At 37.2% G+C, this 18699-nt stretch overlaps 1 protein-coding gene across 2 annotated transcripts in view; it reads right to left on the bottom strand.

Annotated features, from left to right (window-relative positions):
* Nucleotides 1-18699, bottom strand: part of SLC38A6 (solute carrier family 38 member 6) — a 58634-nt gene that overhangs the window by 38765 nt on the left and 1170 nt on the right. For both annotated transcript variants that reach the window (XM_005605219.4, XM_023627855.2), the window contains exons 2-4: nucleotides 18351-18481; nucleotides 16454-16527; nucleotides 1374-1426 (exon numbers count right to left, since the gene is read on the bottom strand). In XM_005605219.4, coding sequence (XP_005605276.2) covers nucleotides 1374-1426; nucleotides 16454-16527; nucleotides 18351-18481 — 258 coding nt within the window. The remainder of the gene's footprint in view (nucleotides 1-1373; nucleotides 1427-16453; nucleotides 16528-18350; nucleotides 18482-18699) is intronic.

Raw genomic sequence — 18699 nt, 5'->3', positions numbered from 1 at the left:
TACGCAAAATGTTTCAAATTCAATAGTATGAAGTGAGCTGAGTGTAAGACAATAGGAGGTAGTAAAGACTCTAGTATATTGGAGAACTCTCCTTTCAAAATGGGGCAGCTGCTACTCAGCTCTGGCCAGTTGCTGGCATGTAAGAATGTGGATCCAATGTAACTAGATCTTCTGATTTTTCAAGGAAAGTCAGAAATTGAACTGTTTCAAAATTTTATAACTCTTTGTTGGCAATCAGTTAAAAATACCAAGATTTGAGCCAAACAAAATATACCTGAGGACTAAGTTCAGCCTGCAGGCTTGCTAGCTTGTGATCTTTGATGAGATTCCTAGGAAACTCAAGATAGCACTTTATCCATTCTTGGTAATCAAATGTACTCAGAGGAAATGTTTAAATATTCTGCTTCCACTTGTGCCTTTAGATCAGTCAAATCTTGGTGGATCTGCACCCCCAAGGTATGTCTGGAGCTGACTAGCTATCTAGGATCATGCAGTCCTACATAGATTGGGAATAGATCACTGTTCAGGCCCACCTCTACTAGAACAAATCCCACGAACAACAGATTCACAAATGAAAAGAAAAAGTTCTGTTTGGAACCAACATGCAAATGGGTTTTAGAAGTAGGATAGTTCTTCAGAAATAACAAAGTATCACAGCACTAACAATAATATTACCTTCTGATGATTTGTGGAAGAAGACAGTATTCTTCCTACCTCTTAAATCAGTTTAGTCTGCCTATCACAAATGAATGCCCAATAAATACTGCTGTTATTTCTCTTATTCTGAGGAGGAAAAGCAGTAGATTGAGAGTCTGGAGTCCTGCGATATAGTACCTGCTTTACGTAACCGTGGACGAACAGGGCCCTTCATTTCTCTGGGCCTTAATTTCCTCACCTAGAAATGAGGGGATATCTAGATAATCTTTTAGCACTGTTCAGCTCTTAAATGATATGATCTTCTAATTATCGGTTTTGTAAAGAGTCATGCTATAATTTTAATTCTATGCTGCTTTCTTCTACTGTCTTTCCGAAGATTTACTCAGAGACTATAATTAAAATTAAGAAGGAAAACTTAAAACAGGCCATTGTTACTGTTTTAAAATTATTCAAGTCATTGCTCTCCTTTGTTAGGGTGAAAAATACTAAAAGATTTAAGTGTTAAGTTAAATTTACGATGCATTTTTAGGAAACATGTATAGAAATATTTCTTCTCTTTCTCTTCCTGTTCCCATCATTCTGTCTTTCTTCACTTTAGTTTCCTTTTATTCCTTCTAATTTCCTTCTCTTATATATACTTGTCTCTTTTAACTGGAAACAGAAGGAAAAAATGCTCCTCTGGAATTTGGACAGTGAGGAGAAATTTAAAAAATTACCTTTCCAGGTAATCCAAATGCGAAGAGTCCAAGATCTTCATAAGATGTCACAGCTGTTAAAAGAAATGATAATTTTCACTTTTACACAAAACCATTTGTGTGCCAGGTCTTAAAGGAAAGAAAGCTACTCCATTACTACCTTATAGCTATTGGATGGTCACATTAAATTTAAAGCAGAAGTAACCACTTTTGGGGGAAACTTCTGAAGACATTTGGTCTGTAACGATAGAGTCCTCTTAGAATAAGTAGAGCTTAGCAAATCCCAAGGCTGTCTAATAACCACTCAAGCTGCATTAATTCAAATGCAATAATTACTCAAGAACAACCCCACTTCTCACTAAACAGTGAAATCTAAGTTTTCATTGGCAATAGTTTCTGAAAACTGCACAAAGTTAGATAAAGTATGAAAGTTGTATCATAGTGTCAGAGACATTCACTTTTCCAGGCTACCTAGGATGATGATAATGTGTTCATGATAGAAACAATACCTTTATCCCCAAATTAATAGGGCATACATTTTCTTTTTTCATCATAAGAGTATGAAATTACGTTTTCATTCTAGTGATGCCACTGGTAAAAATAAGAGAAAAACATTCACATAATCCTATAGTTTGAAAAGTGCTTAACCTTACAGTACTTATACTAAGAAAAAGCTGACCAGTAGATACTAAGGCTTGGTATAGCAACACACATCTCCTATTGAGTCGACGCTCATCATTTCTTAACGCAAGTTTAATATATCTTCTCAAGACACACATGAGTTTTCTTTAAACTGCCACTAAATTAACAAAAAACTCCACATTTTTAAACCATATATGGTCTTTACATGTTATAACTACAAGGTCAGAAAGAAAACAGTGAAATGCTGAAAAGATAACTTTTACTAATTAAGAAAATTTACCTATTTTTTTGCCAAGTATACATTTAAAATTTTAACTCTAATCCATTAACAAACTTGATCAAAGAAGTTAGAAACTTTTTGGATGATACAACCATTTTTTAAAATGTATTTATACACTACTAAACACAGCAGACAAGGACAACTTAGTTTTGAATTTGGGATATATAATTTGATTATAAGTATGAACATTTATGCTTTAACAATGAAAGACATCAATAATAATCTTACAGGGATAGATTTTGGATATATTTTAGAACATAAAATTAAAAAGCAGAGTTACAAAAGTAAAAACTGGAATTTTTTCCTTCTATGTGAATTGCTAAAAATTTTTTTCCAAATTCACATATTCTAAAGTGAATGTCATCAAAAAAATTAATAATTACTTTAATCAATAACTATTTACTAGTTTGTTTTAATATTCCTAAACATAATTAAGTGATAATGTTGTATAGGGGCACAATTCTTCGTATTTAGCATTCCAAAGCCTTGGTATATATACTAAACCAGAAAATTCTCTAAATGTTAGCTTCTATCTAATTTGACACTGAGAAGGTAATTTTATTACCTACTATGCGTATACGAACCGAGTTTCCAGACGAGGTCTGTTACTATGAGGCATGAGATCAAAGGAACATCATTGTTCATTTTTAGCATCCTTCTCTAATATTACAGTTAAATTTGTCTGTTCTTTCCTAAGAAAACATTGCCTCCCAAGAATTTAAAGTAAGGAGGCTCTTCAGTGTTACATATGGGAATGTATGAAATAACTTGCCTTTAAAGTGATCTATTTTGCATCAGTTTCTCAGTCAGTGAGAAGTTATCAAGATAATATTCATCAAAAAGTTTAACTATGCTTAGGGGCCAGCCCCGTGGCCGAGCAGTTAAGTTTGCACGCTCCGCTGCGGCGGCCCAGGGTTTCGCCGGTTCAGATCCTGGGCGCGGACATGGCATGGCTCATCAGGCCACAGTGAGGTGGCGTCCCACATGCCACAACTAGAAGGACCTGCAACTATGTACTGGGGGGTTTGGGGAGATAAAGCAGAAAAAAAAACAAAAAAGAAGATTGGCAACAGTTGTTAGCTCAGGTGCCAATCTTCAAAAAAAGAAGTTTACTTTTAAACAGCAGAAAACAAGTATAGATTGTATATTTGGTAAACATGAAAAGCTAGTAACTTTTCCTTAAGCAAAATCATAATATTGAAAGAGTCCAAAAAGAACTGGCATTTCAATTATCTAAATTTAAATAAGCTAAACATTTATTCTTACTTTTTTAATTAGAACATAACCTTAATTATTCCAGAAAATATAATCAAACTAACAGCTTAACGAAGATAGTTGTAATTGCAACTTCTGACAAGACTGGCATACTTTCAGCAATCTCAAACTTGTTCTCCATTATTTTCTAGTTTTATAAAAATCTCTCTAAACACAGCAAATTCCCAAATCCAGAGTGAAAAAGGCCTAGACTTTTAAGTGAAGACTGAGTATAATGTCCAAATCCTAACTCTGTCTCATGTCAGCAAGTCTGGCTAGTCCTTCAGTTCTGTCCCTCTCATACTTCTTTTATGTTGTAGAAATTAGAAGTACTTTTCCATGTCTGAGATCATCAGGAATATGAATCATGGCTTCTGGCTTAACATCGAGGCTTTACTAAAATATGCACACAGTCAGCCAAATGCTTTATCTTCACATATTCACTTTTCAATGGTTTTCTGGATCATCTTGACATTCCAAAAGCAACTCATGAAATACTTTCAAAGTTCTATTCTGTCATTTGGGCAAATAAGATGCCAGTAACAGTATAATCTGGTACTGACTTTTGGAATGCAATTTGACCACTGAAACTTTAAAATATTTATAACAATTGACCCCTAGGAGCTTGCATATTAGGAAATAAAACTAAATCAGAGAAATCATTATATGCAAAGATACTCATCATGCATTATTTACATTGGAAAAAAACTACCTAAATGTTCAACATTGGTTGAGTAAAGTAAAATTATGGTAAATATACCTGACAGAATAATATGTAGCCACTAAAAACTGTGTTTATAGGGGCCGGCCCCGTGGCTGAGTGGTTAAGTTCATGCGCTCTGCTTCGGGAGCCCAGGGTTTCACCAGTTCGAATCCTGGGTGCAGACATGGCACCGCTCCATCAGGCCATGCTGAGGCGGCATCCCACATGCCACAGCTAGAAGGACCCACAACTAAAAATACACAACTATGTACCGGGGGGCTTTGGGGAGAAAAAGGAAAAATAAAATCTTTAAAAAAAAAAAACAAAAAACTATGTTTATAATAACATTAAAAAGGCAATATTAGATAAAAAAATAGCATTCGAATATAATCTATAGAGTAAAAATACAAGAGTGGAATGAATTAAAAACCAACAGTAACAATGATTGTGCAGTCTTCTTTCTTTTTCTCCATTTTTTTGGGGAGGGGTTCAAATATTCTATAATGACTATAATGGGGTAGTGAAACTTTACTTTTAAAAACCTTATCACTTGAATAGTTCTGTTTCCTCCATCAAATATTTGATAGGATTTATTTAAGCTACAATTTTTAACTTCCCTGGTGTTTAGTAACTTAAATATCACTTGGTCTACTAAAAAGGGACATTTTTCCTGCTCTTTCAGATGATCGATGTTTTAATACCTTATTTATAAAGTGAAAGATGTCTTGAAAGATATTAAAACAAGATGTGGTGATGACCAGCCACATTAATAGCATATTCCTCCAGAACAGGAATAACATTAATTATGAAATTAATTCAGTCTTTTACAGGAATTCATACAAGCAGTACTTGGCACAATCCTCCTTAAATAAATAACTGAAAGCAGTCATTAGCAATCTATTTTAGGAAATTATTTTTTGATATTAAAGAAATCAATCCTCTGTTTTTGAGGGGGCAGAAAGGCTGTAAATCCTAATAAAGTAAACTGGGGAAAAATTTCTTCTTTAATATACCATCAAGGCACACTTTAGTGCTATTTTGGCTAGACCAAGAGTTTGGCCTCCACAGGAATCATTTAAAAAGTTGCTTCCCATGAAGTAGTGGAATATTTCCAGCTAGTTACTCCAGTGTTCTGTCTACTTTGCATTTTTCCCTCAATGAAATAGGACAATTAATAAACTCTGGTTATAGTACAAAGCCCAAGTTTCACCAGCAGCAATATTATCTTTGGATCTAGACTGAGGGACATGAGTTATTCAAACACAGTTCAACTCTCAGAAAGTTGGCCATTTGGAATGCACCCTTATTATTTTGAAATTCTTTTCCTTCTTCTGTTTTCCATCATTTTCCTCTCGCCTTTTTTCTCCCTAATAGTGCTGTGCAGGTCATTCATTTATCCAAAGTCTACTATGCAATTGTATTGCCATGTCTGATCTTTCTTAACATGTATTTAAATGTAAGTTTACCAACTAAATGTGGCGTGACTTTAGAGCACTCAATGCAGTAAAAGAAAATAGAATGCTAGAATACTAGGAACATTCTCCATGTAAATGACACAAAGGCTGTGATATTGCATGCATAGAGAAACTTCTTGGATCCCAGTATACTGCTTGGCTCTGCAGTGAACAACACTTACATAGTAATATCCTATAAATGTTACTCAGTTTTCAACTTTCAGACTCAATTTATAGGTAAAACATGAATGACTTAAATATGATTACAAAACAGAAAGTAAATACTGTCAACCTGGACAATGTAAGGGTACAGCAGAAACACTACGGGAAATAGGAAGAGGACAGGTGAAAGAAAGGATAGGAACACTAATATCATATAACATAGCAGAGAGTCAAGAGACACTGTCTAAAGTCCATGGAACAAAAATAAAGGTTTAAGTGTATTATTTAGAGTTACAAAATAATCAATGAAAGAACTATTTAATATAAACTAATGAAAATTACAGGGGGGAAAGGAGGATTAGTGTTCTTAAGCTAACTCCTCACCCTTCAGAATGAAGTGTCAACAGATAATCTCTTAAATCAATAAATAACAGTAGAAGAATATTATTTAGACTTAGGAAGATAACCACCAAAAGAGTTAAAAACAAAAACTCTAAACGGTGCTAACTCTGGGAATGAAACCAGAAGCGGGTAAGAATGGGCTGGGAACTCCTCCAAGCCCTGCTGCACAAGTGCGTGCGTGCACACACACACGTGTGTGACCATATATTACTTTTGATAAAAATAAAAGAGGAGGTTAACTTAAAGATATGTTTAACCCTGCAGAGACTCACCCCTCTCCTCCCCTGCAGCCCAAGAGAAAAAGCTCAGCTTCTGCTACAGGCAGCACTTACTCTAACGTCAAGGCGAACCATATGAGGGAACTGCTACATGAGCAGAGCGCACAGTCTAGCCCAGCGGTTCTCAACTTTGCCACCACCGACCTCTTTGGCATGGATAATTCTTTGCAGTGGGGGCTGTTCTGTGCACTGCAGGATGTTTAGCAGATCCATGGCTTTTACCCACTAGATGCCAGTATTACCTTAGCCCCCCACATTCTCAGCTGTGACAACCAGAAATGTCTCTAGACATTGCCAAATGCCTGTGGGAGAGAAAAATCAAGCCCAATTGAGAGCTATTCATTAGCAAAAAGGATGAGACAAGAACACCAATCCAGTGAAAATGAAGTCACGTCATCATCCCACTTAATAAACTGTGGGTCTATTGGACTAGCCTCACTCACCCAGAAAAGAAAGAGATGAACATAGAAATAGCTGGACAGGCCACTTACCATTCCAAACAACAAGCAAATGCTCAGTGAGCACTGGGATGGGAGATGGGAATCGACTCTTTCAGTCGGTTTCAGTTCTTATGTGCTCTCCCAGTGACAGCATCTCACAGTGCTGAATGGGATTCATCATGACCCTAAAGCAATCCCTCTCCTTATATGGAGCCCACATCAAGGCTGGGCAAAACAAAAAGCTCTCAGCTTTATTAAGAAAGAATACGTTAGTGTCCAACATGTCATGTAAATGTTGAACACTCTATTTTATAAACTACATAAGAAATTTTCAAAGGCAATTTTGACTTTATGTAATTTTTGCCTTGCTTTTTGACTTCAGAACTTTTAAGATAGAATCCCTCTGTAGCTCTAATGCATCCACCCATTTGTGACCCACGTATCCAGCTTTTATTAAATACCTTCTGTGTGTCAAGCACAGTTTGGTAGATACTGAGAAAACAATGGTTAATGGTTTAAATACACATTAAAATTTTCTAGGAATACAATGACCATGCAAATGCAGGTTTTGTTTTGTTTTGAACTTTGCCAAAAATTGTTTGCCTTGAGGAAAATCACATCACCAACAGCATTTAATTTGTCTTTGTTTCTCCTTTATTTTACTATATGACATAATATTATGTATAAGCACAGTCATGCGTCACTTAACGACAGGGCTACGTTCTGAGAAAAGTCTTGTGAGGTGATTTCGTCATTGCGCGAACATCATAGAGTGTACTTACACAAGCCCAGACGGTATAGCCTACTAGACACCCAGGCTATATGCTACAGCTTATTGCTCCTAAGCTACAAACCTGAACAGCATGTACTGAACACTGCAGGCAACTGTAGTATTTGTGTATCTAAACATATCTAAACATAGAAAAGGTATAGTAAAAATACGGCATAAAAGATAAAAATGGTACACCTGTATAGGGCACTTACCGTGAATGGAGCCTGCAGGACAGGAAGTTGCTCCGGGTGAGTCTCTGAGTGAGTGGGGAGTGAATGAGAAGGCCTAGGACGTTACTGTCACTGCTGTAGACTTTATCAACACTGCACACTGAGGCCACACTCCATTTATTAAAAAGATTTTCCCCTCCTCAATAATAAATTAACCTTAGCTTACCATAACTTTTTTACTTTATAAACTTTTAAATTTTTTTAAATTTTTTGACTCTTGAAATAACACAGACTAAAACACAAACACATTGTAAAGCTGTACAAAATATTTTCTTTCTTTATATCCTTGTTCTATAAGCTTTTTCTATTTTTGAAATTTTTTATTTTATTTTTTTAACCTTAGAAACTTATTGTTAAAAACTAAGACACAGGGGCCGGCACGGTGGCACAGCGGTTAAGTTCGCACGTTCTGCTTCTTGGTGGCCCAGGGTTCGCTGGTTCAGATCCCGGGTGCGGACACGGCACTGCTGGGCATGCCATGCTGTGGTAGGCATCCCACATATAAAGTAGAGGAAGATGGGCACAGATGTTAGCTCTGGGCCAGGCTTCCTCAGCAAAAAAGAGGAGGACTGGCAGTAGTTAGCTCAGGGCTAATCTTCCTCAAAAAAAACCTAAGACACAAACACACACATTAGCCTAGGCCTAAACCAGGTCAGGATCATCAATATCACCGTCTTCCACCTCCACATCTCGTCCCACTGGAAGGTCTTCAGGGGCAATAACGCACATGGAGCTGTCATCTCCTATAACAACAATGCCTTCTTCTGGAATACCTCCTGAATGGACCTGAAGATTTGCCCCAGCATCACCACAAATACGTGAGTAATGCATTGTGCTATAATGTTACAACGTTACTAGGTGATAGTAATTTTCAGCTCCATTATAACCGTACGGGACCACCATCATATATGTGGTCTGTCGTAGACCAAAATGTTGTTATGCGGCACATGACTGCAGTGTATTAGTTTCCTATGGTTGCTATGACAAATTATCCCAAACTTGGTGACTTAACAGAAATTTATCTCTAAGTTCTGGAGGCCAGAAATCCAAAATCAGTTTAACTGTGTCAAAAGCAAGCTGTCAGCAGGGCCACACTCCCTCCAGAGGCTCTCAAGATAATCCATTCCTTGCCTCGTCCAGCTTCTGGTGACGGCTGGTATACCTTGATTTGTGGCTACATCCCTCTTATCTCTGCCTCTGTGGTCACACTACCTTCTCTTCTGCCTGTGAGCTCCCTCAGTGATACATGTGACTGCGTTTACAATCCACCAGGACAATCTCCCCACCTCAACATCCTTAACTTAATTACACCTGCAAAGTCCTTTTTTGCCATATAAGGTAACATTCACAGGTTCCAGGATTAGGATATGGCCAAATTTTGGGGAGCCATTATTCAGCCCACTACCAGTAGGTGATAACACCTAGAGGAATTTCATTTCAGATAGGAAAGGGAGTATTTGACTTTTTTTAATAAAAGTAAGGTGTTGCAATAGATAGTGTTGAGAATCACTGCTCTAGAGGGTTAAAGTAAAAAAACAAAATTGGGAGCACAAGGGGGCCATTTTACCCTTTGTTTATTTCCTCATCATTACTAAAAATTAAAATCCTCATAAAAGAATTCTAATCCTCCTTTAGGAAGAGGAAGATAAGGGACTATCTTAGCTTCCTCAGTGGGCTCTAGGAAGGACCAAAATCCTCTTTGGAAGTAACAAGCAGAGAATCCCAGTAACTACCTTGACTCCTTTGAACCACCTTGGTTGCTTCTCACTGCCTCAGTAAAAAACGCCAGATTCCGTAGGATCTGACACTTCAGTCTCTCTCTTCAGTTTCATTTTCTCCTTTGTATCTTATACGCTAATAATAATAAACTATTATGGTACCTTGAATAAAATATGCAGCATATGTCTTTGTACCCTTGTATAGGCTAGAATACTCTCTTGCTTTGTCTGCTAGTCAAATTGCTTCTCAGCTCAGTCCTCCAGGAATGTTTCTGAGCCTCACTCCCTAACCCAGACAAGGCAAATCACTCCCACCTCAGAGCTATCACTGTACTTTGCACATGTTTAAATTGCTACACTTACCACACTATGATATAAATTATTTGCTTATATATTTGTCTCCCCTACTACACTATGAGCTTCTTTAGGGAAGAAAGTGAGTTGTATCCATCTCTGTATTCCTAAGAGATAGAAGAATACTGAATGAACGAATGAACCTCTATCTCGGGCTTCAGTTCTAGGACCTGTCCCTCTTGAAACTTTATACTTCCAAGCCCACTTATGCAAGACCAAACTATTTTATTTTGAACCAACACCTCCTGCTGAATTCTTCTCTCTATTAATGACACTATCATTAACGCAGTGGCCCAAGCCAGAAATCTGGGAGATATCCTTAGACATTTCCTTCTCCCTCACTCTCCACATTCAGCCAGGTATCAGCCCCCTTCAATTCTAACTTCGTCACATTCCTTAACCTGTTTCTTTTATTCTGTTTGCTAATACCTTATTTCAATTTCCCACTATTTGATTCTTACACTTCTGCAACAGCCAGAAGAAAAAGAAAAGGGTTTCCATCCTGAACACAACCCTGAGGGCAAGCATGGCCTGGAGAGCTGACTGTGCCTTTGTGAAAAGAACTACCCTAATCTGGAGGTGGCTCTTAGACCTGCTGCTCAGTTGTTGTCCTGGGAATTCCCTTTCTTTCTCTCCTATGCTAAATTCCCTGTTTCTTTGTTCCTTCCTACCTTTGGTAAATGGCATCCTCCATTGCTCACTAAGTAAGGATGCATGGGAGATAATTTTTTGGAATCCTTACATGTATGAAAATGTCATTATTCTATCTTTACATCTAAATGAGTTTGGCTGGGTATAGAATTCTATGTTAAAGTCATTTTCCCCAAGAATTCTGCAGGTATTATTTTATAGTCTTCTAATTTATAGTATTGCTCCTGGCAAGTCTTTTTCCATTTTAGTCTTTTATTCTTTGTATGAGAATTTTTTGTTTGTTTCTTGTCTCTGAAAGTTTTTATGATATTCTCTTTATAACTGGGTTTCTGATTTTTCACAATGATGTGTCTTGGTGTGAATTCTTTTACAATTATCATATTGCATACTACGAAGAATTTTTTCAATCTGGAAACTAATTTCCTTCAGTTACACAACTTTTCTAGTATTATTCTGTTGATAATTTTCTTTCCTCCCATTTTTTCTCTTCTCTCTTTGTGGAATTCCTATTATTTACACACTAAGCCCCTGGGCTGATCCTCTAGTTTTCTTATATTTTCTCTCCCATTCTCAAGCTCCTTGTCTTGTTTCTTCCCTAGGAAATGTCCTTAACTCTTTCAATCCAACTACTAGATTATTTTAAAATTTTATTTTTAGCTTCCAGGACTTGTGTTCTCTGAATTTACCCTTTTAATAATTTCTTATTCTTGTTTCAAGAATGCAATATATTCTTTTAGTTCTCTGAAGCTATTAAATATAACATTTTTTTTCAAGTTTTCATCTGGTTTCTGAAGTATGTTTCCTCTATTCCTCTAAGTTTGCTTCTTTCCTTCCTTCTTTTTAAATAGACTTTATTTTTAGAGCAGTTTTAGGTTCACAGCAAAACTGAGCAGAAAGTACAGAGAGTTCCCACATCCTCCCTTACCCGACATGTGCACAGCCTCCCCTACCAGCAATATCCCACACCAGAGTCATACATTTGTTACAATCAATAAACCTGAACTGACACATCATCACCCAAAGTGCATAGTTTGCATTAGCGTTCACTCTTGATGTTGTACATTCTATGGGTTTTGACAAATGGATAATGACATATGTCCACCAATAGAACATCATACAGAATAGTTTCACTGCGCTCCTATTCATTCCTTCTTCTTCTCTAACCATGGCAACTACTGATATTTTTACATAGTTTGCCTTTTCAAAAATGTCATATAATTGGAATCATACAGATGGAGCCTTTTCAGATTGGCTTCTTTCACTTAGTAATATGCATTTGTAAGGTTCCTCCATGTCTTTTCATGGCTTGATAGCTCATTTCTTTTTACTGCTGAATAATATTCCATTGTTTGGATAGAGCAGTTTATTCATCGCCTACTGAAGGACATCTTCATTGATTCTAAGTTCTGGCAATTTTGGATAAAGCTGTTATAAACATCCATGTGCATGTTTTTGTGTCAACATAAACTTTCAATTCATTTAGGTAAATATCTAGTAGCATGATTGCTGCATCAAATGGGTAACCTCTATACCTTTCCATCATGGTCTTCACAATTGTTGTATCAACATTTTACCTTCCAAATTACAGAACAGATTCTTTCTCACATTTGGAACTTGTATTTGGAGTATGAGAAAAAAGAAAAACGAAAAAAGTCCAGAATAACTCCAAAATTTTTGACCTGAGCCAACTAGAAGGAAAATATTACCATATACTTAGATGAGTAAACAGTGGAAGCTATAAATTGGCAGTGCAAAGATGGAGAGTTTGGTAAATTTGAGATATATATTAGATATCCAACTAGAGATGGCATGGAAACAGTTGGATATGAGCCTGAAATTCAGGGAAGAGTTCCAGGCTGGGGTGTAAATTTTATGATCATCATGAGCCCATAAGTGAGCATAAAAGACAAGAGATCAGAGGAATATTCCCAAGGGTACTCCACTGTTTAGAGGATGGGGAGATAAAGAGAACTCAGCAGAAGAAGAGGGAAGGCGTATTCAGCAAAATAGGAGGAGAGGCAGGAGAGTGTGAATAAAGTGTCTCACAGAGGAAGGAGCCATCAACTGTGTCAAATGCTGCTGACTGGTCAACCAAGATGAAGACTGAGAACTGATCACTAGATTTATTGATGTGGAACTCATTGGTACAGTAATTTTAGTGAAATGATGGGAACAGCATAACTGGAGCATGTTCAAGAGAGAATAGGAGGAAGGAGAAATATCGGGTATAGACAACTCTTTTGAGGAGTTTTGCTATGAAGGTATGAAGCATATCGAAGGAATGTGGAGTCATTTTTAAAATGAAAGAAATTATAGACTATTTGTAAACTGACAGGAAGAAAACAGTAGACAGGAACAAAGATGATGAAAAAGAGAGAAGGGAAAGAGTGGCTAGAGAGATGTAGGTGAGAGCAGAAGGATCACAGCACAAGTGGAGGGGCTGGCCTTAGATGAGAACACAAGAGTTCATCGAAAGTAACAGAGTATATGGCACAGATGAAAATGGGTAGGCAGAAGTGGTGGCAAGAGCTTATAAAGTTCTTTTATGATTGCTTCTATTTTCTCAGTGAAATAGAAAGTGAGGACATCAGCTAAGAATGAAACCAAGGAGAATGTGCTGAAGGTGTAAGAGAAAGAAGATATGAAAAAGTCATCTCCTAGACAGCAGAGTAAGCAAGTGAATGAACTAAAGAAGTTGATAAAGATTGTGTGATAGCATCATAGGTCCACCAGGCATTGGATTATAGTGATATCAACCTGCATAGCTTTGTGTTTTTCTTTAGGAACATTCAGCTGCACAGGCGCATGTGTGAAGTAGGCAGAGTTACATTTAACTAGGGTCGGGGTTTTGCCAGGGGAGTATAATGATGCAAGAGAGGGGCAAGGGAGTGATTGCAATAACACACCATGACACTTGAACTGGATAAAAGAGGGGAAATATGGACAAAAGAGTGAGGGACAGTGCAAGTGGTAGGATCAATGAATTGAAGTCCTGGTGGGGGCAGAGAATTGTCAGAGTCGGAGTGCTTAAGAGAATGAGTTAGAAAGATAAGAGACAGTGGTGGGTGGAAGGCAAGATTCTTGAAAAGGAGATTCTGGAGGGGATGTAATTTTGGTAATGACAAGATCAATGGTATGACCATGGAAGTAAGTAGCCAAGGGAGGTACGGAATATGATCATTAGAAGACAAGAAGTTAAGGAAATGAAAGTATTAGAAGGATTATAACATGAATATTAACATCATCCAGAATTATAACAGGGGTAACACTGAAGAATCTGAAAGTAAAGTGGGAGCTAAAATTTTTACAAAATGACAGAAAGTGGCTGAAGAGACTATAGGTGATAATAGCAAGGGGAGCAGCAGGTGTTATGGAGTAATGAGATTCAAAGCTGGGGTTTACGGAGAGGAAGGTGGTTGAGAAGTGGAAATGAGGTGTGAATGGGACATCTATCCCATCTTCAAACTAGTACGAGGGACATGGAAGAAAGGACCACAGGGAAAGCAATGTCCTCAGAGAAGACTTGGAGCAAGAAGGGAAGGAAATGTTCAGAAAAGAGTTGAGGACACAGGGTTTTGCTGATGATTGATCATGAGTTCTAGAGAGCACAGTGGAAGGGTTTCAGGAGTTGGAGAGGAGAGGGAGATGAGGTCAGAAAATGGATGACAGGGCCACATGAGATAAGCCTGGGAAATGAAGGATAACCTAGGATTCTTGAAGTGACTGACGTAAATTAAGGTAAATGGTATAATGTCATTAATCGAAATAATCTCAAGGCAAATAATGGTGACAATGCAGTGAGTGTGGGAATCAAGGACTAGGGAGTAGGGACTTGACTGGAAATACGGTGAGTTCCAGAACTCTCATTCCCTCGTGCTGATAGTGATATGGAGGCCAGAAGAAGAGACTAAGGGTTTATTCCCAGGGCAGAGAAGTTTCCCCAAAGAACTGCAATGAGCGAACTCTTTCTGAGCCAGCAGTGTATACAAAACCTTGCAATCTTTAAGGGTTTTGCCCCAATGAAAACTCATAATAAAAGCTAGCATTTTATATACATTATTTCATTCTCACAACAATCCCAAAAGGAAAGGCTTACCATTACCAAGACGAAAGGCTAGAGAGATTAAGGTACGTTATATGCCAGCTCAGCTCCCAAGAAAAGTCCTGATAGACCCCAAACCCTAGATAAAATCTAAAATATCAGAATTTCACGTAAAGAAATCCTTTACTTTTATAAAGATAAAAATTTCTCTTCACCTTTTACCTCCAGGCAAATAAATAAAGAAATTGTTTTGTACAAGACTTCTGATAGCCCTTTCTCTGACCAACGCCTCTGATCTCAGCACGATACTCCTTCATGACAGTCCAACAAACTGAGGAGGAATTTAGTCACATGCTATTCTCTAGTCTTCTATATATACGTATTTTTTTTACAAAGCCTACCTGCACAGGGAATTTTACACTGACTGAAGGAATTCACTCAACAGAAGACGTGCATCAGTGTGTACGAAGAACCATGAAGAAGCTAGTTCATGGACCAAGTAAGCTACAAAAATCAAGGAAAAAGAAAAAAGAAAGAAATACAGAGGTTTGCACATTATATGCCCCAAAGTTACAGAAAAGAACAACAGACAGTGTCAGAATTTTAAAGTTAAATATAGATGAAACTGAGGGAGAGTAAAAAACTAGCATTACTTGGAAATCTTCAGAAATTGAATATTACTTTCAAATAGTTGAAACTAATAAAGCGAAACATTTTAGTTAATGAAGACAGAATTGCCACATAGTTGACTAATGTATTAATCTTTGAGTAGAACCCATAATAAAATAACCTATTAAGATGTTAAACTATCACAATTAAGTAAAAATAATTTTTTCACACAAAGAAGCAAAATTTCAAAACATGTCATTAAAATTCTAGTCAAGTTTCAGCAGGATTTAGATACACTTATTTAAGGCTATTATTCCTGAATTTGGGATGCTGTTATGAACAACTTGTTACTTTGAGATTAATATCACCCAAGCCCCTGGAAAGCAAAGGCATTCATTCATAAACTGGATGGCCAAAGGTATTGGTGCAAGTTACAGCTGTGAACTATAAGCTGTAACTTGCACAAGAATAACCTAGAGGACTTGTTAAAAGTCCTCATGCAAAACTGAACTGCATGATGAAGTTCCAAATGGAAAAAACCCATGTAAACATATGTATTGTATTAACTGCATATACATCTGTCACTTACAAAAAACTATCTTATTCTGGACTTGCAAGTTGAAATACAAAACTATCTAAGTAAATCAAAGCTTAGTGACCTTGCCTCCCACAATCCCGGCAGACAGACAGGAAAAAGGGAAGGCAGTAGTAGATCTGGGGTGTTCTCCTTGAGGAAGTGATCACCCTAGGAGAAAATATGATCAGAATGAACACCTGTCTACTGCTACCCCATAACATAAGGTTTGAATGCTCTGAACAGCTTTCAGGTGCTTTGTCTAATCTACTCTAATCCAGGAAACTATGTTGTGTGCTGAGGAGAAATGCAGGTAACAATGCTAGTTTCCCGCTCCCATCACGTCCTTGGATATTCCCCAGTAGGACTGGGTCTACCTAGACATATATCCAGGCCTTCTGAAATTCTCCATTTCAACAACCCTACTTAATAATAATGTAGCCTCACTGGAAATTAGATTTAAGACATCCAATCCTGCACGTAGATATAATCTCAAGGGGCTGCTTCATCAAATGAATCAGCATATTTTTACTCACCTGTCTGAATACACATATTAAGCAGGAGATGAACTGAGTAAGAAGCCAGAAGAGCAACTATCAGCAGCAGGAAACTAAAATATAAGAGTACATGGTCAAACCCCCTAAAAAGTTTCTTTTTTATGGTATTTCATTACAAAACAATTTTTTTTTCACATTCAAATGTTCACAGGGACTGTCTTTAAGTAGTTGGATTATAGTCAGTAAAGAAAGAGAGAAGATACTTTTCTGTATTTACCAAATTTTATTTAAATGAAAATATACTGCTTTTAAAACCAAAAAAGAAATCAGAAAGAAACAAACTTTAAAACAAAAACAAATCTTCTCCTTTAGCACTCTCGTCTGCTGACTGCTGGTTCAGCCATTAGATGATCTTGCACTAGTTCCCTTTTATGACTATTTTTTCCTATTCTTAGTCTAAAGAGAAGTTTCAGTGGTGAAATCTCCTTGTCTTCTCCTTTTTCCTTTCCTCCATCCCCCCCTTCCAATAATGTGTACCTCCCTGTCATACTTTATCTATAAAACTGAATTGACTGCATTTCCTAGCATCTATTAAACACACACAGTCACCAAACCAAACCAAATGCAGTCAACACACTTCTTATGACACAATTTGAAAAAAGTGCAAGCAATGTAATAATTTGGATTCTCCCACCAACAGAGTGGAAAGAAACAACATGCATGACCCCCTACTCATTCTCAGGAAGATACTGGCAGGACAAGCTTCTAGAGAGCTGCCCCCGTGGAGTGCCCCAACAGCTGAAGAAATACTATCTTTGTGGTGCATTTAACGCTTGTTAATAAGTAGGAAAACTGAAATGGAAAGTACACTTGTCAGGAAACTCACATCGGACACCTTACAAAATAACTGTTTGGTGTCACCAAATGAGAAGTGTGACATGATTCAGTGAGCACACATTCAGTGTACACATGCGTATGAAAGACCCTAGAGTGTAAAACATGATTTTCCAAAGGGAACCAAAAAATAAGTCCTATGACTATGTCTTGCCTAAGGGGTCACATATAGTTTTGAAGTTTTAAAATTATGAAAGTCTGTGAACACATTCCATAATAAAAGCAAGTTGGGTTACTTAAAAATTGATTTGCTTATTTAATTCAAAATAAAGGCAAAAAAAAAAACACCAGCCAAATGAGACTTTCTCATATTTTAAATTTCCTAGTAAAATAGGTCTGCTTCTACTGACAAAATAAAACAAACATCCATTCATTCTATTAACCATGGGTGTAGATGCTAAGGATAGGGTCCAGTTCTAAAGAATTTCAGAGTTTAGTGGGGAAACTAACTGGCACACAATCATCATAACACATTACAATAACAGCATGAATATAGAAAGCACTATGGGAACACAGAAAAGCCAGGAATATCTTCTATTTTGGGCAAACTGGCATCCGAGCCCAGTCTTGAAAGATGAAAAGGAACAGGCAAAGAACACGTCTAGCCTCGGAAAGGGAAACAACACTACTTAACAACAGGAGAAGTGGAAGAGATGGAGATGAATGAAAAGATTATGTGCTTTATTTACATTCACAAAATTGCTATTTGTAAGCAATCTGCATGACCGACAAACTTTGATTCACTTTGGACAACCTGACACAACAAATAGGCCACTTCTTAAGGTTATAAACAAATGTGGATCAAGTTTCTATTTTTTTAAAATGAGCCACACTTTTGAATAAAAAAATACAAATTATATAATATCCCTCCAAGCTACAGGCTTGAAACAATATAAGAGTAGCAGGAAAATGCTAAAACCCCAGAAATAATTTAACTAGAAATTGTATAGCACCAGCTTCTGCAGCCTATCTCTTTGCTTCTCAGTATACTATCAAAATGAAAAAAAAAAAAAATCAATGGTAGAATAAGAAAAAAACTCACCTAAATCCAAGGATACCAGTATGGGCCATAACATAAGCTAAGCCAAGGATGCCACTTCCCATGATGGCATTCATCAAATTAAATACTGAGAGACCAAATGAAACACCTGGAGAGCTCTGTCTGTGAAACTCCTGTAAGCACATAAATTTAATAGTGTTAAATGTTTGGATGGTGAAGTTCAAATTTCATCAAGAAATGACTGACAGGTTATGGAGAAGGTCTCCTGCAAACCACCAGGCATTGTGTTACACACTAGTTGCTCAACCAGCACTGGTGTCCTTTCTTCCCTTTCCACCTCCCACTAGTGCAGCTCCAGGAATCCAGTTTCCTAGGAATATCATCTCCACCA

The sequence above is a fragment of the Equus caballus genome, chromosome 24 (assembly GCF_041296265.1).
Source record: "Equus caballus isolate H_3958 breed thoroughbred chromosome 24, TB-T2T, whole genome shotgun sequence".
Classification (NCBI taxonomy): Eukaryota; Metazoa; Chordata; class Mammalia; order Perissodactyla; family Equidae; genus Equus; species Equus caballus.
The sequence above is the reverse complement of the archived record's forward strand: the minus strand, read 5'-3'. Positions and strand labels throughout refer to the sequence as shown.